We start from the raw sequence: 25,103 nt of genomic DNA, 5'->3' as shown, positions 1-25,103 counted from the left end.
GTTACATAAGACTGACGAATCACTGACCTCTACCTCTGAAACCAGTAATACACTCTATGTTAAAAACTGAAGTTAAATTTAAAAAAATAAAATTAATACAATAAAAATCCATTTGTTGAAGTACTTAAGGAATGTGGAAGTATTTGGACATAAGGCCTTTGAAGAGGTGATTCAGTTGAAATGAGGCTGTGAAGATGGGCCCTAATCCAAATTGAGTAGTATTCTTATAAGAGGAAACTGGTTATACAAGAAGACGACAGCAGAGAGAAAAGACAATGTGGGGACACTGGGAGAAGACTGCCATCTGCAAAGTCAAGACAAAAAGCCTCCGAAGAAACCAAGTCTGCCAACATCTTGATCTTGCACATTTAAACTCCAGAACTGCAAGAAAATAATTTTTTGTTGTTTAAGCCACTTAGTATTTTAAGCCACTTAGTATTGGTATTTTGTTATGGCAGTCTTAGCACACCAATACACCTATTTATTGCCTTAGAGCATTTCCAGGCCATGGTGGAAGAAGCTGAACTTAGATGTAACCAGGAAGTTGAAGAGATGGAGTTGAAGAGATGGAGCTAAGAGTCTACGGAAAGGTAATGCAGGAGAGTTCGGAGAGCAGAGTACCAGAGGAGGAGAGCAGAGGGAGCACTCTGGAGACATGTGGTGGGTCTCCCTTGGGTATTCAGTGGAGTCCTGATAAGTAAAAACTACCTGAGGCCTGGAAAAAAAGCCACCAGTGAGGAGTAGAGTGAACAGTGTCCATGTTCTCCCAAGGCCTGGAATAGTACAGGATCTCACTAAAAGAGACTGGAAAATCCCATAATTCATGAGATATCGGGTAGAATATAAAGAAGGGCCTTGCCTCAATATTGGGAAATAATTTGCCCTATACTAAAAGATGCTCAAGTACCACCTAACAAATCTTAAAAGTAGGACCCTAAAGGATCAAATTCTGTCTAAGCAACTTAAAATTAAGTGCTATAGGAATAGAAAAATATTCAACATGCAACAAAGTTCATATCTGGCATCTAACTAAAATTACTAGTATAAAAAGGAAGGAAACATAACCCATTATGAGGTGAAAAATCAATCAATTGAAATTTATATACAATGGAATATTACTCAGCCATAAAAAGAGTGAAATCCTGCCATTTGCAACAATGTGGATATAGCTGGACTGTATAATGTTTAGTGAAATAATTCAATCAGAGAAAGACAAATACCATGTGATTTCACTCATATGTTGAATTTAAGGAACAAAACAAAGGAGCATTGAGGGGAGGGGGAAGAGACACAAACTAGAAAAGAGACTCTCCACTATAGAGAACACACTGAAGGTTCCTAGAGTGGGAAGGTGGAGAGGGGATGGGCTAGATGGGTGATGGGGTTTCAGGAGGGCCCTTATCATGAGTACTGGGTATTGTCTGTAAGTCATGAATTACTAAATTCTACACCAGAAACCAATATTACACTGCATGTCAACTAACTGAAATTTAAATAAAAATTTGGAAAAAAAAAAAAAAGAAACTGACGCAGAATTGAAAAAGATGTTAGATTTAGCAGACAAGGACATTAAATGAGTTATTATAAAAGTGTCCTAGCTGTTCAGAGTTAAGTAGAGGTATGGAATAAATGAAGAATAGACACAAACTAGCCTTCCAGAGATGAAAATTACTATGTGTGAGATGAGAAAATATAATGAATGAAATTAATAATGCGTAAGCCCAATGCAGAAGACAAAAGTTAGTGTAGGTGAAGGCACAGAAATGGAAAGCATCTGAAAGCGGACCCACAAAGAAAAAAGATCAATGAGAAGAAAGGAAAAGAGCATCAGTGAGCCAGAGGACAGCTTGCAGTAGGGTGATATATATGTAATTAGCATTGCTGAGAAGGTGAGGTGCACAAACACTTTTGAAAATATAAATGGCCATTTTTTCCAAATTTGATAAAGTACACATGCACAAATTCAAGAAACACAATAAAGCCTAAACATGAGAAACATGAGGAAGAATGCATCAAGCCAATTTCTAACCAAATTGCTCAAAACCAGTGATAAAGACAATCTTTAAAGACAGAGAAAAATGATGTTACATATAAAAGAAGGAAAAATAGGGATAAGTATTTCTCATCCAAGATAATATAAGTAAGAAGACAGCAGAGTAATATTTTGAAGGTACTGAAAGAAAAAATATTAAAAAATATATAGGATTGTATGCCTAGCAAAGGTATCCTTCAAAAACAAAGATGGAATAAAGATATTTTCTGACATATAAAAGCTAAGAATTTGTCACCAACAGACCATACTACAAGAAATGTTTCAAAAAAAAAATTATCAGGCAAAAAGAAAATGAGACCAGATAGAAATATGAATCCATTCAAAGGAATGAAGAATACAGAATGACAATTATAGGGAATAAGAAAAATATATTTCTTAAATTTATTTAAAATACAATTGACTACTTGATTATTAATAATAATAGTAACAAGACCTTGTGAGGCTTATAATACATGTACAAATAAAATATATGGCAAAAAGAGCATAAAGGTCAGGAAAAAGAAAATGAGAAATATGATTATAGGTTCTTAAAGGACAGGTGAAGTGGTATAATATGACTTGAATATACTTGATGATAAGATTAAGCTATAAACAATAAACCTGAAAATAAGCATCAAAAATAAAAAGCATATCTAAAACACCAACAAATGAGCTAAAATGAAATCATACAAAACTGTCTACTATCCAAAAGGAGGCATAGAGAAGAATATGGGAGCAAAGAGATGGAGCAAATAAAAAACAAAGAGCACAATAATGGACTCAGATCTAGCCATATCAATAATCAATTTCAGTGTCAATAAGCTAAAATATTCTAGTAGGACACAGATTGTCCTACTAAATAAAAAGCAAGACCCACCAATATTCCACTTAGAAGAAAAATATACAAATACATTTAAATTAAAAGGGCAAAAAATATATATATATACTATGAAACACATGTCAAAAGAAAGCTAGAGTGGCTATATCAGATAAAATAGGTTTTAGAACAAAGACTATTATCAGAGATAAAGGTTATTTCACAAATGATAAACATCAATTTATCTAGGCATAATTTAAAATATTTATATCTATATAATGGCAGAGTTTTAAAATACATGAAACAAAAACTGATAGAAATGTAAGGAGAAAGACAAATCCACAATTATAATTGATTTTGAGACACCTCTCTCACAAGAACTGATAGAACATGTGGACTGAAAATCAGAAGTGATACGGAAAACTGGAACACTATTATCAATCAAGCTGACCTAACTGACACCTATAGAAAGGAAAATGCGTATTTATTCTTGTGCACATACGACATTTACCAAAACAGACCATATTCTAGGCTACAAAAGAAGTCTCAGTAAATTTAAAGAGTCAAGTCACATGAAGTTTGTTCCCTGGACATAATGGAATTAAATTAGAAATCAGCAATAGAGAGGGAACATCTGAAACATATCCAAATATCTGAAATCTAAACAGGAAACTTACATATATAATAACCCTCTGTCAAAGAAGAATTCAGAAGGAAATATAGACAGAAAGTATTTTGAACTGAATGAAAATAAAAACACAGCATATAAAAAATTCTGTATGTCACTAAAGCTGTACATAGAAATTTATAGGGAAAAAAGAAAGTAAACCTCAGCTTTACATATACTCAAAAATCTCCTTCACCAAATTCTATATCTAAACAAAGCAGGAAACAGAAAAATACCAAATACAAATCACTTTAAGCCTCTAGCTACAATATAAAACATGGGGACCGGTGGCACAATAGAGGGCAGACCACATGCTGCCTCTGGGAAAATCCCTGTTTCCCTTGTGAACGTCATTTCTACTAGAGCCCTCTGGCCTCCTCTGCAAATCCATACACAATTCTACTATCTGGTAACCCTGCCGGGCAGCCCAAAGCAATTACTGCTTTCAGGAGATACCACATCTTTCTGATAACTCCTGCCAAACTATCATTTGAATAAACTTCTTAACTCCGCAAGGTAAAATTCAAAATGTAATTCTGAGCAGTCTGCTCTATTTAGAATTCCTGTCAAATAAGTGATCCAAATTACACCAAAGACGGCATTAATTCTCCCGTGAAGAAACTCTTTTTGTCCTATTCTGCTTCAACTATCCCAGTTTAATAAATGTCTGAGGAAGATATTCAGTAGATATCCGCACTGATTAGTGTTGTGAATTAACATTTTCATTTCTCAACTAAGTCCTAAATGGGACAGGGAAACTTAGTAAAAAAGACAAGTTAGCTACGGAACTCTCTCTTTACCATCTACCAAACCACAGGAAGAAAAACAATTTATGTATTTTGAAATATGAGTTCTAGAATGTTACATGTAGAAATAACATGACACAGCAATATGTATCAATGTGAGTCCTTGCTCAGGCATTGCAATGGCTTCCTTATTGCACATTACTTTCATATTACCACCTTACAATGATTGCTACATATCTTATTTCACAGATGAGAAAGCTGAGGCACAAAAGGTTAAGTACATCTGTGATATTACAAATCTGGTAAGTAGTACAGCCAATACTTATTCATCAACAAATGGAAAGTAACTAATCTCCTGAATGACCACCAGGATACATTCAACACGTCACTGGGCCATCAAGATGAGAGACCTTTCTTTTACCTAGTGGAAAAAAGGGCAATTCTGGAAGGAGAGATGATTAAGAAAATGCATGAATGCAGGGAGCATTAAGCCAAAAAAATTTTAGGGAAGTGTGTATATGCAGGTGGATTGTGTAGAAATTGATTCCCTCCATACCTCTTGGAAATTCTTTATGTATTTCTAGGAGCACACAAACGCTTTGAAGAGGACCTAGTTAATACATGATAGGGATACATTAAGTGCTCAGTAAATGCAGATGATTAGAGAGAATGAATGTATTGAACTACATATACAAATACACTGGTTGTCACAAAAACTGCAGTTTTCAACCTGAATATTAATTAATTGACATCCTGGCTTCTATTGCTCTCTAAACCTGAACTAGGTAGGTCCTGATGTTACCAGACCTCTTTTGGAATTTTGATTTTTTTTTTCCCCTAAGTAAATATGTCAACTGTCCCCTCTGCCAATATTTAATATTACCCTGTTAATATGTCCATTTGTACATTTATCCAATTTGTACATTTATCCAATTAATGTATGTTCATCTATTTTAAAATAATAAAAGATAATCCCTAAAACTCTTTAAAAAATCTCTTTTCTCTTTCTGGTTTTAAGCGTGAAAAACCAAGCAAAGTCTCAAGAAATGGATTGTTTGTATCCTGTAGTTAAGCACTTTAGTTCAGTATCTACTGTGTCCAGGACTGTGATCACTGGAGATTAAGAGTCATCAAAATGACAGCAACATAGTATTCCTATACACACACACACACACACACACACACACACACACACACACCCTGATATGAGGAATTTGAGAGTCACAGTAGGGGTTTGGGGAATAGAGAAGGAAAAAATGAAACAAGATGGGATCGGGAGGGAGACAAACCATAAGAGACCCTTAATTTCACAAAATAAACTGAGGGTTGCTGTGAGGAGGGGGGTAGGGAGAGGCTAGTTGGGTTATAGACATTGGGGGGGATATGTGATATGGAGAGTGGTATGAAGTGAGTAAGCCTGATGATGATTCACAGACCTGTACCTCTTGGGCAAATAATACATTATATGTTAATAAAAATAATTTAAAAAAATACTGAAGTTCTACTGCAAACAAAACAAAACAAAACAGAACAACAGCAACATAATCTCAAAACCTAGCATGAGACTTGCTTATAATTGTAAATTGTGTTTTCTTAAAAAGATATTTCTGCTATTTGGCTTCTTATTGCTTTCTAGCAAGGAATTGATTTTTTCCACTTTTAAATCATTACAATTAGTGAAGCAAGCTAATATCTATCAAAATTGGAGTAACAATCAAAAATACCCAGCATCACTGTCGGCCTGACCTTTTAGCAGGACCCAGCAGCTCATTCTAGTTTAAAATTCTCATGTTATCATCAGAGAATCAACAATAGGAATTCCACTGTGAATTGAGTAATGTGTCCTAATCTTCCACACATTATCATTTTATTTGATACAACAATATTTTGACAAAATCAAGGAATTCCTTCTTGTAGTTAAGAAAACTGTACCTATGGATTTCAGTACTTTTCTTCCCACTGCCTCTTGTGCCTCACTGCAGAAAAAGCAAGCCAATAAATATGCTGTACAGGCTACTGGGCAGGATGGTGGGTGACCAAAAAGTAAAGGTATCATAAATCCTCATTAACTAAGCATGTCTTCCCGAGGTGGCCCCAGTTTGTAGCCACAGGCCCCAAAACTATAGCTTCTCTTTGAAGGGCAGGACTGGAAAATGAAGCTGTACAGTGAGGAAGGTGAGCCAGAGCTGGGGGAACAGACCCAATAGGTAAACAAAAGCCTTTTTGTTCCTATACACATGCTTAAAAACTTCTTAAACACATGGACAGAAATAAGGAAATAGGAAATAAGTTTTAATTTCCAACACTGGGGTGAAAGTAAATCTGTATGCTACTTCAGCAAAGGTGTTGATGAGAATCTGCCATTATAAAAGAGAAATGTGGGGCCTGGGTAGCTCAGTGGGTTAAAGCCTCTGCCTTCAGCTCAGGTCATGATCCCAGGGTCCTGGGATCGAGCCCCATGTTGGGCTCTCTGCTCAGTGAGAAGCCTGCTTCCCCCCTCTCTCTGCCTGCCTCTCTGCCTACTTGTGATCTCTGCCTGTCAAGTAAATTAAAAAAATCTTAAAAAAAAAAAAAAAAAGAAAGAAAAGAGAAATGTCTCTTCAGTTCTTGTAAATGTGTAATCATCCTACAAGTAGATGTGACCAAGTTTTCCAGAGAATGAATGATGACAAGAATGGTGTTTCTATAGATACAAGGTAGCTTCCAACGAAAGCTGGCATGTTTAAGAATCCGTATTTTCTCAGGCTCATGATGTATGAAGGGGTTCTGTCCTGCCGTGTGACTTCAAACAAGTATCTTCACTGCTCTGGGCCTGTTTACTCCTTCATAAAATAAGGGGCTTGGACTGCATAAGTCCATTAATTGTGAGCCCAGAACTGAAAGTGAATGTTTCCAGGGGCTAACCGGAAGAAGTTGGGAAACGATAGTGCACATAATTTATAAAACTGTCTTGCTCTCCTTGGCTTGACACAGTGTGGAAATGCATCGAACATAAAATTTTACCTCTTTCCTCAGTATCTGATATTTACAAGATGATTTTCATTATGTTATATATATTACTTGTATATTAGTTTTATATATTTATATATTATTTCATAATATTCATTATGAATAATTTCCAAAGAGATGATTCATAAACTAATGAGAAATATTTTCAGTGACTACTATTGCTGCTCTATTGGTAATCTACATTTATTGAAATCTATTTTCAATAAGGCCAAGCCAAGGATATTATGTATGTTTTAATCTATCTATCTATCTCTCTATCATAATCTATCAGCTTTGAAACATTTCCTATATGACAATTTCAGTCTCAAGTAGAGTAAGTTGTGGCTTAAGGAATAAGCTGCAGGAGACTCCTAGAAGGATGTTTATGACCATAAAAGCATTAAAATAGTTTATTTTTAGTCACTTATAGGGAATACTAAATTTTGCTTCTAGGAATTTTCTTTCATTTTTCCTATTCTATTCCATACATGCATGCACACATACATACAGATATATTTTAATACCCAAACAAATCTGTGATGGATATACTCTTATTCTTAGCATTTTATAGAGGAGGACACTGATGCTCACTAAGATAAAGTCTTTGAGCTCTCTCAGCTCAAAGTTACAAGGTGTGCCTGTCCATAGCCATGCTCTTGGCCAACATGCAATGTCAATATAAAGTTTGATGTCTCCACCAGTAATGCTACCACCTTGTTTGTGGAACAGCTAATAAAAAATTTAGTTTCACCCAAATTATCACATAAGTCAAAATAATAAAATACTACTTATATATCTCTAAAATACTACTTATATATCTCTATGATAATAAAGTAACTGTAAATCTGTGTAAAACAGTAACAATGAAACCTCTCATTATGAAATGTGATAAAAGTCAAACTTTAACCATTGAAGTTTCCACATTAAGCCAAAAGTTGTTGTGCTTCTAGTTTTTTCCCACTAATCTAAAAAATACCTTTTAGGCAGTACCCTGCCTAATTGCATGTTTTTTAATGAAGTGACAATGAAAAATAGGACTAAAAGTCCTCTAAGTATTTTAATGCTATCTCAAATAACCTGGGGCACAAATAACATCACCTACATTTGAGGAAACATTGAAGCTCAAATCGGTAAACATCTCTATACTAGGCCAATTTCACTGCGAAATAAATTACATTATAAAAATTGTAGATCATGCCTAAAATGAGGGTAATGGGATGTGTAATATTTCAGTAATTGGTTTTTACCAGCTAAACCTAAGATTCAGAACAGTATTGAAAACTTACAGGAACTGCGTATTTTAAATTGTGAATGTAATCAATCCAGAAAGAAATTCGAGATGATATTGCTAGAGGAAAGCAACTTCTATTATTTTGTAATAGCTTAAAGTTGCTCATTATATTTCATTTTTGGAAAAGTCTAAATTCAGCCTCTAAGAATCATCAGCCAATTTATAATTTTAGAACTATCAACAACTTTGAAATAACATAATTTGCATATTTTTTCTAAAAATTACTTTTATATATCTCTCAAGAATATAAGTAATAAGCTTGATTTATAAATCTGCAAATACTTACAGTTAATGCAAAAGGACTCATTAGCTACAAACGCCATCTTGTGGTCCAAGTTTTTATTATTTTGTCCTATTAGTCTGGCTTCTCTAACTCAAGATCTGCTAAAGAAACAAAGAGCCTAACATAACATTAAAAAAAAAAAATTATGCTGAAAAAAATAAAAGAAAGAAGCTTGGATATAATTTATTCCCTTTCTCTCATTTTTACACATGGGAAAAGTGGAGCTGCAAAAGGTCTGATACATCAGAAATCTTTAGCAAAAGAATTAATACAAGAGCCAAAATTTGAAATTTAAATATTTTCAATTCATACTTTCCTATTCCTTATCATCAGTTTTTGACCAATAATATGCATGCTGTCCAGTTTAGTTCCAGACATTTCAAACACCAAGTTTATCTGCACTTGTTTAATCATAACTTGAAAGTACAGCAAACTAAAAAGGAGCACATTTAACTTTGAATTACTGAAAAAATTATCAAGGCATAGCTATGATGTTTCAGTGCATTGTTTTATAAAGCATTTCACACATGTGTTCTAATTTTATTCTCCTAAAGATTTATGAGTTCAGTGTGTGGATAGTGGTGGGGAAGGGGCGGATTATTAACACCTCTACTGACAGATTAGAAAACTGGGTTTAGAGAAAACACAACTAAGATTTTACAATTAGCTAGTAGCAACCATCCTGATACCCAACTTTAATTTTTTTCAATCACCTTCTTTCTTCAAGATGTTATATCATGTGGTGTGTACATGTGCATGTGTGTGTGTCTTAAATCCCCTCCTTTTCTTTACAGGAATTACATATTATTGGTCTGTAGACTAGGGTCTATCATTTACGAAGCACAATAAGATGAAAGTCCTTGATTCAGAAACTAGATGTTTTTAGAAATTATAAATATGTAATCTTCTATTCAAATCCTTGATTAGCTTAACAAGAGAAAAACTCGTCTAATCTAAAGGATGGGAAAGAGGCACAGACGGTCTATGCTCCAGCATAAATGTCCATTTCACACCTAAACTTAACTTCATTTGTATATATAATTGAGAAATAATATCACAGAATATGAGATTAATGAGAATATTTTTAAGATAAGATTTTAAGAAAGCAGAAGCTTGAAATACACAAAAACCTTCAAAACTTACAGAAACCTAACAAAAGATATCTATGGTTAGGTGAAAACGTGAGCTGTAGCTATGGCTTTTGAATGTACAATTCAGAACAGAAATTCTCACTTAATAAAACAACAGAATACAGCAGATTCTTGAACAGTATAGGTTTTAACTACATGAGTCTACTTATCTGCAGGTTTTTTACAGGACAGTACTGTAAATGTATTTTCTCTTCCTCATGATCTTAATAGCATTTTTTTCTTTAGCTTACTTTAGCGTAAGAATACAGAATAATATATATGACTTACATAACACGTGTTAATTAACTATTTTACTGGTAAGGCTTCTGGCCAACAGTTGGCTATTAGCAATTAAGTTTTGGGGAAGACAAAAGTTGTACCCAGATTTTTAGCTGCATGAAGGATTGGCAACCGTCACCTCCTGTGTTGTTCAAGGATCAACAGTAGTTAGTTACATAATTACTTTAGAATTCTAAAAATGACAACTGATTTTAAGGTTTCTTTAGAAGTAAAAATTACACCCTGTTGCATTTAAACTTAATTCTATAATTGAGTTTTTTTAATTGACTGTTTTATATACTTTATATAATACTTGAATATTAAATAAAGTGTAAACTTTTAAATGAGAAAGGGCACTATGTTAAGCCTAAGAGATGAGCGGACTCTTAGAAAATAGATGGGACTTCAGAGCAGTGCTTCTCAGACTATCAATGGTGAAGAACACAACTCTTTCTTTCAATCCCCAAGCTCCATTGAGTGATCCTACTAAGCATGATTAGTCTGCAGTGCCCGCCACATGAGTCACCGTATAAGCCAAATGATATTGGCCAATACTTAATTGGCCAGTACTTAATCAACATAACAAGTCTACTAATCAACTACCTGGATGTCAGGGTGATGTCTAAATGCTGTAGAAGCTTTTAATTGATTAGCTTCAACTTCTGATTTATCTTGTTATGAATCTTTTAAATAAACAACTTATGGACTGTGCATCAGTCCACACATTAAGTAGCGTTACTTTAGAGATCAACATAATTATCCCAGGTTTCCCAGGCTGTGTTCCATGACATGCTAATCCCTCAAAAAGAAATGCTGATCTAGTCAAGGAAATTGTATCTTCAGATTCACAAACCATGTAAGCACATAAAGTATGCTAAGACCTTCTTTAGGAAATAAACCTGTTTAACTTCATTTTATCCAAACTTCTTTGACTACAGAACTTTTTCTTTCAAAGTATCACTCTTTGGGGCACCTGGGTGGCTCAGTGGGTTAAAGCCTCTGCCTTCGGCTCAGGTCATGGTCCCAGGGTCGTGGGATGGAGCCCCACACCGGGTTCTCTGCTCGACTGGGACCCTGCTTCCTCCTCTCTCTCTCTGCCTGCTGCTCTGCCTACTTGCGATCTCTGTCTGTCAAATAAATAAATTAAATCTTTTTTTAAAAAAAAATTATCACTCATTAACATTACAAAACACTAATTTTTTATAAAATGCATTGAGAGACTCGAGTATACACAGAGTTACTGATTTACATTACTCAACAATTGTTTAAAAACTCCCAGTGGCAAAGAATTTATTTCTTTAAAATGCAATTTAATATAATTTAGAAAATTGTAACACATAGGAAATAGTTTTGTGTGTGAGTTCAAATTATACAATTTCTAAGAGTTGGTTTTAGATATATTATCTGAAGCAACAATAAAACATGTAATCCTTCTTCCATGACTGCCATCCAAATTCCTTTTTTCTTTTCTATTTTTTTGAATGAAGATGCACTTCTAAGACGATTATCACCATAACCTTATTCTGATTACATCTTAGTTTGTCAACGTTACTTTCAAAATGCATCATTAGGACTGAATTCAGTATTTTGAATAGCTAGTGAAAGATGTAGATAATTAGTTTGCTCTATTTTTTTAAGTCAGAGGTATCTTCTAGCATAACCAGAACTTAATATGGTTCGCATAAAACTTAAATTTGGAAGAGAGCAAATTTCAGTGTGAACACCAAGATAAAGACTTAGTGAATTAAATGAGTTGTCTTCCACAAAATATATGATTATTTCACATGCTGAAGATGATTTTACTGCAAAATAATTTTGGCTTGAGTAGAAAGACTTCTTTGGAAAAAAATTAGTTAGAGGTAGATTTACAACTTGGAATATGAAAACAGGACCCTGTCATCAATGTAGGGGATAATATTTTGCAATAGTAGGGGAACATTCACCTGTATCACCAAAAACTTGTATCAAATTATTGAGGTATAAGTTCAAAAGGTAGTTAGTTGATAACAATAGAGCAGTCTTTTAAGCCAAATAGAATTGACATTAGTTCTGTAATCAGTGGTGAAGCCTCTCATCAAACAGGGAGAATACAAAGTTTTAAAATCTTAGGATAACATTGTTAATCGTTTCTGTTCTCCTTGCTCTGATCATTTTTACTGTACACCTTTAGATTCCATTTAAAATAGGAACCGAGTGTTCACGAAAAAAAATTTTTTCCATGGCCTAGAGAGTAAAGATGAAGACAAGATGACTCATTAAATAATCAGTAGTGTTGGTCTCTACACTAAAAACACAAAGGGAAAGCTCCTAGGTATTCAATGGGTTGCCATTTAATGGCAGTAAGATGAAAACTTGGTGTTTTCTTTTTGGTGAAGATGACCACCCCTAAATGAATTGGATGGTCCATAGAAAAGTGGTGTGATGTAGCCTGAATTAGCTAATCCAGACATTCAGGCCCCCAGTGAGTGACTTCCGGTAAGTAAGAAAGTAGTTAATGTGGACACAAGAATGTAATGTATTGAAAATTTTAACTGGTATAAAAATGGTTAGGCTAATTAGAAATCTAAGCATCTTGGCCTCTTAAGCTGGTGTATTTGCTTTCCAGGACATCTAGTCTATGCACAGTAGGAATCTACTTAATCCTGGGATCTATATAATGTAATTCTGAAACGTTCTTCTGAGTTTCAAAGATGTAGACTCGTCTGAAGGGCTATTTTAGCACCATCAAGAAATCTGTCTTCTTGGGTCCTAGGGATCAGGTCAGGTACCAACTTTAGTAGATGGTATGAGGCATGAATATATTTTTTTAAAAAATCCCCTGACATGGATTAAAAAATCGCTGTCTGAGATAACTGAATTAATTCCCAGCTGTAGCCACCTTCTTTGTTCTTATGATTAGGGAGCTGAGATGAGACACATTAACTTTATTATTATTATTTTTTAAAGATTTTATGTTTATTTATTTGTCAGAGAGAGAGAGGGGGAGCATGCACAGGCAGGCAGAGAGGCAAGCAGAGGCAGAGGGAGAAGCAGGCTCCCTGACGAGCAAGGAGCCCGATGCGGGACTCGATCCCAGGACACTGGGATCATGATCCGAGCCAAAGGCAGCCGCTTAACTGACTGTGCCACTCAGGCATCCTGAGACACATTAACTTTAAAGAAAGTATCTGTTTACTTGGTTTCATCCTAGAGACTGCCAATATAAAAAATAATTTTTAAATGGTTCAATATAGGCCACTTATTATGCCTCTGTCCCAACATGTCAAAGGAAAGCTCAAAAACTACCTGTCATTCCTTGGGGTCAAAATGATATTAAATAGCTCTATGGGAAGAGTCTCTGGCACCCCTACCCTTCTCTCTACAAGAAAGGCTATTCACAAAGACTTGAGCAGTTATTATGTGATTGTATATGGTATATATCAGAAATTACAGAGGTCAACTACCTTCAAAAAAGGTGTCATTGTTCCAGTATTCCCCAAAACTTTCTCTGAAACTAATTTTAGTATTTACCTAGGAAAGAAAAGCAGTCTGCATTTCTCCTGGGTGAGCAGAAGTCTGTTGAGCTTCCTGACTTCAGTCAGTTTAGAATTATAGGGGCTACAACTAAGGCTTGGTAAGCACTACTTTTGGGGCTGGTAAAGAAAGGGCTTTTGCATCTCTCACTGGAAAAGAGAATATACCCAGACTTCCCTTTTTGTGGAAATGGAGAGTTGTTGCTTTATTATCTCTTCAAATATACTGGATTTTTGTTAGCTTTGATTTATATTTGCTTTATAAATCTTTCAACTTATACTTTCATCCTCTTTGATGGAGAAAACAGGAATGAAATAGAATTGAAGTAGTTCTGTTTTTCCAGCTTCCATAACATGGTTTCCATTAAAGATTCACTTTACTAATTTTATTACAGCTTACTAATTCCTAGCTTTCTTGCATCCAAAGAGGTTCCTCAACACCCACTTCCACGTGACTTTGATACTCTTTGGAAGTCATTCACTTTTTTTCCCCAAACCTCACTTCTTCCTGAAATGTGCTTCCTGACACTATTTCCTCTGTCTTCATCTTTGACTACATCCCTTGCGTCTTTGTCTTTTATAGTCCATGGTCCACGGTATAATCATATCTGATCTTTTAACTGCTTCACTTTTACTCTTTAGAATTGTTCATTCCTCTTATATTCTCTTTTCCAGTCTGTGACTTCATAATAACAACTAAACTTTCTATAACTTTTTAAAACCACCTTACTAAATCCTAGGGAATAGCCTGGGTTTCTTTCCTTTGCTCTTGCCTCCCAGAATTTGAAAAGGGTACTTTTCCCCCAGGTTTCTGTCCTGTTATAGAACAGTTCCTCTTTGCTGGATGAAATTAAGTCTAGGGAAGCTATTCCCCCTTAAGGCTTCTTTTAATTCATATAAATGAGCACAGAGGCCATCACTTATCTGATTCCCAGTTCTTTTAAAAGAAGAATGAAATTTTGGACAAAAATCTAAATGCCACGCAGAATCCTGCTTATCTGGCAGTTTTATAATCATTATCAAGACTAACCTCCTTGAGTCACAATGCTTGGGAACTCTCTTTACCTGGGCCAAGGTGTTTTAAATTTATAAAACTTACAACACATTCCAAGCTACGTAGTGCACCCCTGAATTTAAAACAAACAACTCTTTTATTAGAATTTATTTTACCATTCCCCAACATAACAAGGAATACATTTTTAAATAACTACAACTATACTTGAAATTCTAGGACATTCAATGCTCATTACTTACTTTGTAGGACTACTATAATATGTTATAGTATAACCTGTGTGTGTGCGCACGTGTGCACGTGTCTTTTTAAAATTTCTCTAATTCTTAAGTGGCCCATAAATAACTGGACTTGGGTTTTAGGAAAACATTAGTTGTATTATTCATCGGGCTAGCTGGTATACTCTTGCAATGATGTTTTTCTTCATTTATTTTCCAGAAAATGTCCTATGCTATAATCATTTTTATTTCTAACACTTCCATATTGACACATACATTTATATTATTCCATGGTGATAGAACCCTTTGATTAAATCTGTTCATTACAATTCAAGTAAATAAAACTAATTTAAATACTCTTCCATTAAAACAAAGTCATAGTAAAAATACAAAAACAAAAACAAAAACAAAAACAAAAACGAAGTCATAGTAATCAAGTGAAAAATACATATACTTATTATTCTACCCCAGTAAACTCTAAGGTAATAATGGCAAGATTTAAAGTTTGAAGGTGGATGCTCTGGAGTGCTTAGTACGGGATTTTGATGTTAACAGAATCTTAAATGAATGATTTCACATGAGACACCTGACATTCTTAAATAAAACTGATAGAATTTGAAATGAAATGTCCTTTGGCCTGGCTATTTCTTGAAATTCTTATTCAGAGAGTTTTTAAAGTCTAATGTTCATAATTATTTGTAATAATATTATATGTGAGAGCAAAAAAATAACCTAAAGTTTCAACTATTAGTTGTTACCTTTGCTAACGGAAGTATATCATATCAATGTGATTGTATTATGTTAAGAGTCTATGTAACATAGAAAAGTAAACAAATAAGAAATATGGATCTCAAAATAACACATATCCACTGTAATCATCGTGACATAAAATAAGTAAGTCATCATGTTTTTATGTTGACTCATTCAGAAAGAGTCATGTTGAAATCTTAAAATATTTTGACCTGAACACAGCAAATTATTTTTCTAAGTATTTAGACATGCCACTCTCTCCAGGAGAAAAGGTTACCGGTACTCTTTATTTTTAATTTATATATCAGTGTACCTAGTTTGTTGTCATTTTGTTTGTTTTTAGTGTACATATATATTAATTTTATAACCACAAAAATAAGACTATGGAACAAGGACTTCCATACATTAATATTATAAAGTAAACTGTGCAAAGGAATAAGTTGTATTACATTCCCTTAAGTTTTATATTCACTTAACCATAAACTGCTTTATTTGGCAAATGTATGGTCTTTTCATTATGATATTAAACTTGAACTTTCAAAGAGTGTATTCTTTCAGTTTGCAATACCTACCAAGGACCACTTCCTTTCAAATCTCTCCACCACCACCACCATCATCATCATTACCATCAGCATAAACAACCACAGAAACAGACACTTCTGTGCCTACCAGAGAACAATTAGAAAGTGTCCATGCACTTAATCCAGCAGGTCATCTTTTATGGTTTTAGCATACCTCCGTATTTTATCAGGAAGTAACTTTCCTTGTTTTTTTGGTAACAATATACTTTGAAATTACCCATGTTCGACTGAATTTTTTTTTTTGCTTCATTTTTTAATTATGTTCAGGTGGCCAACATAGAGTACATCATTAGTTTTTGATGTAGTGTTCAACTGGAATTTTGTTATAAGGCTTTGTTAATTCTTGTTTTTATTCTTAATTATTGTTCATATAGGACAAAATGGAATGTCATTTTACTTATTTAGAGTTCACTTGGAGATACCTGTTTTATATTTGGTGTCAACCATCTCCAAGTAAATTCACACATCTAAGTACTACATTTCAATATGACAATAGCTGGCTTCTGATACAGACCCATGCCTCACATCTATAAGCTGATTTTCCTCTGTCACTTTGATATTTAAATTTTAAGTTAGAAACAAGCTGTGACCATTTCACTTCATAAAACAAGTCCAAAGGCAAATGTTTATACCCCAATTCATCTATCATACTAGAAACAAACCCCTTTGGGGATTTATATTTGCAAACATTGATGGAAAAAAAAAGTGTTTCCATGAGAATGTGATTAAATTAAAAGAGGAAATGGAAAGATTCTGGAATAGTTCACTTCTCTGTATATCTAAGATATTCTGAAGTTAACAGATAACAGCAGACAGTTACTGTTTCAGGCCACACAGTCTATGTGCTAATTAGGAAGCCTTGATTATTTAAGGGCTCCAACTTCCTGATTATGCTTGGACTGATATGGCAAATCAGTTAAAAGTTATTCACTCAGAGAAAAAAAAAACAATAAATAATTGAAACTGTGGGGTTCTTTTGAATTTAAAGAAAAACAATGATTCCTTCAAAGTTACATGTGTAAGATGTAACTTGATACATTTTAGTAGCACTTAGAAATATAATTTATTTGGGGGAAAGAGTTAAAAAACATACTGATATAAACTTCTGTGAAGAAAAAGAATGGCAATATGGCACAATGATGCTAATTTAACTGTTTCTAAGAAAACAGTATTTTATATAAACTGAATTCAGTCTATGAGAATGACAAAAATATGAATTTATATGACAGGTATAGTCAAAACCCAAATATTTCAGTTGGAGTTCAGTGGAATTGCTATGAACATTTTCCCTTAAAAAAAAAAAATAAAGTCCAAACTTAGAAAAAAACTTTTGCAGATTCTATCATTTAAAGGAAAATACAGTCAGTACATTTGTCATGTGATTTTTATAACCTAATATGCTTACGTTTTATAATCATAATCACTTAGAGTATATTGCCTTATTTTAATTTTCAAGGCATTTTCTTATAAATTATTTTGGTTGGTTGTCATAACAATTCTGTAACATCAGAATGGACAGTCCTAATGTAAAGAAGAAGGAAGGCTATTTTTGTGGATTTAAATAGTTAAGTGGTAAGAAAGTCTATGGTGGTCAATGTGCTTTATTCAACAAAATATTTTAAACAATTTCAAAATCTAAGACTTATGTGAAATCCCTTTGAGATACTTGAATTTACTTAAAGTTGTTAAAGTAGAATAAAAAGAAATTAAGGAGAAAGAGAAAATGGTCTTTTCAATCACTTGAGGCTCTAGGCCTCTGCCATGAAATCCCCATGTCAGGTCCCATCTCTGGCGCGGCAACAGTTCCCTAACAATTAGGTCTCATCACGTCCAGTTGTGTTGTACTCTGACCCATAAAAGCCAGAGTGACCTTTCTCAAAGGCAAGTCTGATAGATCCTGTCATTTCTCCGCTGAAAAGTCTTCAGTGGCCTTACCTATTTTCCTCAGGATGAAAAATTAAAGACTTATATCATAAGGCCCTCTTTAGCCCAGTGGGGTTCAGGACACATGGCAGCAAAATATCGTACCTGACTGTATTGAATCCTTTAAGCTGAAGGAGCTGGAGAACTATGGCAGAGGCAGGAAAGTCACTTGGACCTTTCACAACCCTTACCCTGCGACGCAGGTGATAAAACCCTCACATGAAAGGTGCTTTCCTTATATCCAGAGGAAAGAAACATCCTTATTAAAGGGAAGGAACACAAAGAAGACACCTAACAAACAGGCCTTGTTAAGTTTTCCCTGGTTTATTATACATACCTCATACTCCTTAATCTACCATATTTCTACACGACTCTCCACCTTTCAACAAACCTTGCATAAAATACTCAGGTCTGTTTCTTCTAGACTCTGTGTCCTTAGGAAGGCTTCCGTGTCTTAGAGAACTTACATTAAATCAATTTGTATTCTCTTCTCCTGTAAATTTATCTTTCTCCTTATAATTTTCAGACCTAGTCAGGAACCCTAAGAGGGTTCAGGAAAACTTTTTCCTTCCCTACAAAAACCTCTTTCTTCAACTGAACATAAAGCCTGTGCTTCACCAACCTCCAAAATAAAAAGAACCTCAGTTATCTGAACATGTTCTAGGATTTTCTGCAGGTATCTTCTCTGACTGGAACCCTTTTTCACATCTTTGTCTGCCTACCTTATTCATCATTCAGGTCTCAGCTTAAAAACATCCTCTGCAGAACTTCCCACATTCCTTCTAGATCAGGTTATATGCCTTCGCAATGCCTTTCTATGCTAGAATGTCTTATACTTTATTATAATCTTTTGTATTAATTGTCTGTTCCCTTGGTGACTGTGCCTCCATGAGAAAGGCACAGTGTCTGTCTTGCATACTGTCCCTCTAGGGCCCAGCACACTGTCTGCTAGAAGTAGGGGCTTAAGAAACTTGTGTTAAATGAAAATATCATTATCAGTTAGTTCATCTTTCAAAATATACAATATTTTATAGTATTAAACTGACACACACTATAGACACTAAAGCATAAAATATTCTTAATGTACCAATTTCATATAGTTATTAATCCAGCCAGAGATAAGGTTAAAGATGTGTGTTCAAAATGAACCTTCCAAGAAGAGTATGTTTAGAATATGCTAGATTTTTTTTTTTAAATTAACAAGACAGGAAACAACATGTGTTGGAGGGGATGTGGAGAAAGGGGAACCCTCTTACACTGTTGGTGGGAATGCAGGTTGGTGCAGCTTCTTTGGAGAACAGTGTGGAGATTCCTCAAGAAATTAAAAATAGAACTTCCCTATGACCCTGCAATTGCACTCCTGGGTATTTACCCAAAGATACAGATGTAGTGAAAAGAAGGGCCATCTGGACCCCAATGTTTATAGCAGCAATGGCCACGGTCGCCAAACTATGGAAAGAACCAAGATGCCCTTCAACGGATGAATGGATAAGGAAGATGTGGTCCATATACACTATGGAGTATTATGCCTCCATCAGAAAGGATGAATACCCAACTTTTGTAGCAACATAAACGGGACTGGAAGAGATTATGCTGAGTGAAATAAGTCAAGCAGAGAGAGTCTATTATATGGTTTCACTTATTTGTGGAGCATAACAAATAGCATGGAGGACATGGGGAGTTAGAGAGGAGAAGGGAGTTGGGGGAAATTGGAAGGGGAGGTGAATCAAGAGAGACTATGGACTCTGAAAAACAATCTGAGGGGTCTGAAGTGGCAGCGGGGTGGGAGGTTGGGGTACCAGGTGGTGGGTATTATAGAGGGCACGGATTGCATGGAGCACTGGGTGTGGTGAAAAAATAATGAATACTGTTATGCTGAAAATAAATAAATTTAATTTTTTAAAAAAGTGATAGTATAAATCATTTAAAATAAAATTACCTTAGAGAACTGTTAGTTGTAAAAAAATAATTAAAAATAGTCATTTGAGAAGCAAAATGGTGCCTAGGTTTTATCTTGAACTAAAAACGAGACAGAAAGAGAGAGAGAGAGAGAGAGAGAGAGAGAGAAAAGCTGAACTAAACTAAACTGAACTAAAAAAAAAAAATAGAAGCGCATGCTCTTTTGTTGAGGTGTTAAACAGCTACAGAGGTGAGATGGTATCAGCAGGGACACAAGATTTGATTCTCTGTTCCTTCAAACCTCTGGTTCTTTTCTCATGCTGCAAACCCTTCCTACCATAAAAGAGGGAGAAGAGGAGGAAATAAAATAGGAGAATCAGAAGGAAGCATCACCAAGTGGTTTTGAAAAATTCAAATCCTTCCCAAACAAGCAAATGTGGAGAAAACAAATAAAGCAAAAGGGTATCCTATTTCTTTCCCACATCAAGGCTCTAATTAGGCACTCGGGGCATGCTGTGTAAGAAGGAAGACTTTCATCCTTCCTCCACATACACACATTTGTTTCAGTGGGTGGGTTCACCAAGTCACCAAGGAGTCTTTTGAATGTGACCCTTGGTCCCTTAATAGACTCTGTCCACAAAGGACAGATAGAGAGTTAAAGAAAGGGTAACTTTCATAAAATGAAGCAATATCATTTATCACTAATTACCTGTTCATAATAGTGGATATTCTCCTCAGCCGTCTCTGTAAACGCTGACTTGATATCATTTTGCATATTGTGTTTCCATCTTTCCCAGTCTGCTTTCAGGGCATTATTAGCGCATTCCACTTTATCTTCAAGTTTTCCGATCTCTTCTGTAAGCTGAATTAGATAACAACGAGAGATGCATCAATCTACGGATTCTTGTTACTGAAATGAATTCATCGGATCCAAGCCAATCATTCTGTCAAGACAGCTTAAGAATAATTCTTTGTTTGGAAAGTCACCGGCATTCACCCTCTGTACTAACCAGTTACAGAAGAAGAAGACTGGGTACATGTCAGAGATGCTGAGTAGAGTTCTAAGGTCTGCCACCAATTAGCATTTGACCTTGGCTAAGTCCCTTGGCTTGGGTTTCACTATTTATAAAACAGAGGAAATTGAACAAGTTACCTCAAAATTCTTTTGCACTAAGTCTCATTACCACTATTGTGTGTGGTGATAATATTTATGTTAAGAGGTATGGTGTCATTCGCCAGCTTCCCATTCCTGGTCCTCATTTTTCAGTTGTTTTTAGAAGGCTCAATTAACTGACATGGTATAATATCCACGAGGATTATGCAGTCCCACCTGGAGACCCAGAGGATTAACCTGCCAAATATCATGGAGCTGGTAACAGAAGCAGGTTTGTATCTCTAGATGCCTGCTAGTCCATGTACCATCAGACAGGCTTAGTGTGATATTTACCTCTCATCCACCAACTTCTGAGCATGTAATCCATCAATTTATTGTTTTATATTTGGTGTGTTTACATATTAATACATATACTTATACAGACTTTATTTATGTACCTATTTATTCATATATTCAGCACATGTTAAGCACCTTCTCTGTATCAGGCATTCTTCTAGGACTTGGAGATTCAGCAGTGAAGACAACAGACAAAAATCCCTGCTTGTACCAGAAATTATACTCAACCGCAGAGACAAACCAAAAGCAAGATAAATGAAACAGGAACTATCAATTGAGAATTAATGCTAAAGAGAAAAAAGGAAGCAGATAGGTAGATACGAAATGGAGGAGCTCACATAAGATGACAGCTCACATAAGATGACAGGGCAAGCCTCAGTGGGGGTGTGTCATTTGATTAAATATCTGGAGTCAGCGTGACGGTGAACCATGAGACTCTCAGGAGGAAAATCATTCCTGGCAGAGGAAACCCCAGGGCAATGGACTGGAAGTGGAAGCATGCCTGGAAGGCCCAAGAAGAACACAGAGACTAGCATGGCTGTGGCATGTAGTGGAGTGAACAACAAAGGGAAGGTTCTAGCAGATGAAGTCACAGAAGGAACGGGTGAACAGATCCTACGGAGCCACGCACTTGGTGGTAAAGTTGATGGATTTTATGCGGTTTGATCCCAAGGCCAGGAAACTTCAAGCAGAACTGATAACATCTCTCTCATATTTTCAAAGGGGCATCATACCTTACCACTGTGGTGTACTGAAAAGTATTTGAAAGAGGCCATTACTTAAGAAGATCCCCATTTCGGAGACATTAAAATGTGAAAATGTGTCTTAGAATCAAAATATGTTATTTTGCTTCAAATTGCTCATGTGAGTTATTACTCTTTTTCATTATCATCATTATTATTTTTGCTATGGAATTTTGCTTTTATGTCCTTGTTTCATTGCAGCTATATTTGCTTTTATTTCCTAAGAATAGACATTTGGTATTATATAAAATCTTCCATTACCAATGGGAGATCTATGTTAATAGTAAGGTTAACTTACCTGTTTTTTGCAGGGGCAGGAGAAGGAGATATTTTTTTACTCGTTTTGTTTGTGAACTATCTCAGTGAGGCCACTTATTACTTTAGAGTATGTGTATTCTTTGGGGTGATTATTCTACTAAATCTTAGAGACTCTGTCTAAAGCGGTGTTAATGGGCTATATTAAAAGGATGTTCGATGGTGGGCTGTGGATGCGAGGGGATAAGATAAGAGTAAAATTGCTGAAAGTCCAAATATTTCAAACAGGATCTGGGTCTGCTGGAAAAAGCTCAGGGGCAGGTTAGAGAACTTCACTCCTCTGGGTTGTTGGGTGAAATTGTGCTATTTTTCATAACCAGATGGAAATTACCAGCAAAATGCCTCTCCTATGTAGAACCAGGAGGCACCTACACCAGCGGTAAGCTCACTATTACTCTCCTCTCCATAGCTTCTGCAGTCTAAAATTGCTATGCACTAGAATGAGATCACTGGCAGACCCTCTCCTAAAATAGGCTTTAGGAAATAGAGTATCTAAGCCATATATATTTTATCTTTCTCCCCTTCCTGACAGTTTAACATGACGTCCCTGCCATAAGGGGTTTACAGGAGTTTTCCCTTCATCAATCCACAACTCCGCTCACAGAAGCCCTTGGAACTGGTGGTCTGGCTGGTTGGTGCTTCTGCTCCAGCTGAGAGTTACAGGAGAAGTCCTGTCCTGTTCTCTGACCTCACTCTCACCTACAGAAAGAAGGGTTACAGACTTATCACCACGGCACTGTGATTAAGGAGACTGAAGCCGGGTTAGACTGATTTCAGTTTAAGTCTCACTTCTGTCTTTATAAACTATGTGGCATTGGGTAACACTAGCTGTTGAAGCCCTAGTTACTTCAACTGTAAAATGGATATAAAAATAACAATACCTACACATAAGGATTTTATTTTATATTTTTTAAAGATTTTATTTATTTATTTGACACAGAGAGAGAGAGATCACAAGTAGGCAGAGAGGCAGGCAGAGAGGGGTGGGGGGATGCAGGCTCCCTGCTGAGCAGAGAGCCCGATGCCAGGCTCGATCCCAGGACCCTGAGATCATAACCTGAGCCAAAGGCAGAGGCTGAACCCACTGAGCCACCAGGTGCCCCGGGACTTTAAATGCATAAAATAATAAACACTAATTCTTTCACAATGCCTGGCAATTTGTTTATTAAATGTTATGTATTACCAGCACCACCTCCACCACTGTGACCACTACCATCACCATCATAATCGTCATCAACATCATCAACAGTGGGTGAAACTGAAATCGATTCCCTCTCCTTTTCCAGAATTTTGCTCTCTGGGAGTATTGCATTCTTGTGCCAGGGTCTTGGTCTTAAGTCATTTTCTAGTGCTATTTCTTTATCTGTTCTCACCAGGGTGGAAGATGATGTATATGCTTTAAATCTATATGATCAACTCTTGTCATTTTTTTGTCACTCTACATGAGTAATTTTTCTTTCTTGGATGATTTCATCATGATTTCAGTTGGAAAAGGAGAAAAGAGACATTAGGTATTTCCCCACACTAAATCATCTTCCCATCATTTCAATTCTAGGAATCTCAAATTGATAATAAGCACAAAGCATCTGGTTCAAATGAAGAGTGAGCTGGACTCTATCTTTCCTAATAATTAGCAAAAGCATAGTATGTCCTTTCCCTTAATTGACTTCAATTTTGGCAAGTTCTTTGGTATAAGGAACTGTGCATTTGGATGGTGCCATCCGGGCTTAGAACATATACACTCAACAAAAGATAACCATTTGGGAGAGTAAGATGTGCCAGAACCTAGCAGGCCAAGGAAGCCCTTCCTGCCACACAGCAGGTTTCAATAACTCTAAAAGCAGGAAATTCAATTCATATTCACTACTATATAATAGCACAGAAAAGACTGAATTAAAAAGGATTAAAGCTTGAATAATTGTTTTCACAAATCCTGGAAGTGATTTGGCCCTCTGTTAGTGGAAAAACAGAAGAAGCAAGCAACCCTTTTTGCCAGGAAAATGTTATAATACCAGAATAAATAGTACAAGATTGTAAGATAGTGGGAAAAAAAAATAAGATTTATATTTAACAGCAAGGCTAATGGGTAATTTCTAGCTTCAGTTATATTCAGCTAGAAATTAGCCACACAATTAAATGAAAACCATTAATAGCAGAGCTCAGGCAAACAAAACAAAGTCTTTGTCCAATAGTGACTCCCTACTATAGTACCAGTAACAGCAACTAGAATAATAACCATTTATTGCACTTCTGCCATGGGCCATTGCATTAAGCTATATACTTTACATATATTATTTCATTTAATCTGCATAATAATGTTGCAAATTTGGTATTATTATCTTCTTTTTACACGTTAGGAAACTGGGAGAAAAAAATGAAAGAGATCATACAGTTTTTTAATAGCATTACGGAGATTCAAACTACAGTCTGCCTAAGTCAAAGCCCATGTTTTTTTTTTTTTTTTTTT

The 25,103-nt window shown here is 35.4% G+C and overlaps 1 protein-coding gene across 1 annotated transcript in view; it reads right to left on the bottom strand.

Moving 5' to 3' along the window:
* The window catches only part of SNX7 (sorting nexin 7), a 110,188-nt gene that overhangs the window by 3,431 nt on the left and 81,654 nt on the right, over positions 1-25,103 (bottom strand). The window contains exon 8 of the mRNA XM_059375489.1: positions 20,838-20,990. Coding sequence (XP_059231472.1) covers positions 20,838-20,990 — 153 coding nt within the window. The remainder of the gene's footprint in view (positions 1-20,837; positions 20,991-25,103) is intronic.

This window comes from Mustela nigripes, chromosome 14 (genome assembly GCF_022355385.1).
Source record: "Mustela nigripes isolate SB6536 chromosome 14, MUSNIG.SB6536, whole genome shotgun sequence".
Classification (NCBI taxonomy): domain Eukaryota; kingdom Metazoa; phylum Chordata; class Mammalia; order Carnivora; family Mustelidae; genus Mustela; species Mustela nigripes.
The sequence above is the reverse complement of the archived record's forward strand: the minus strand, read 5'-3'. Positions and strand labels throughout refer to the sequence as shown.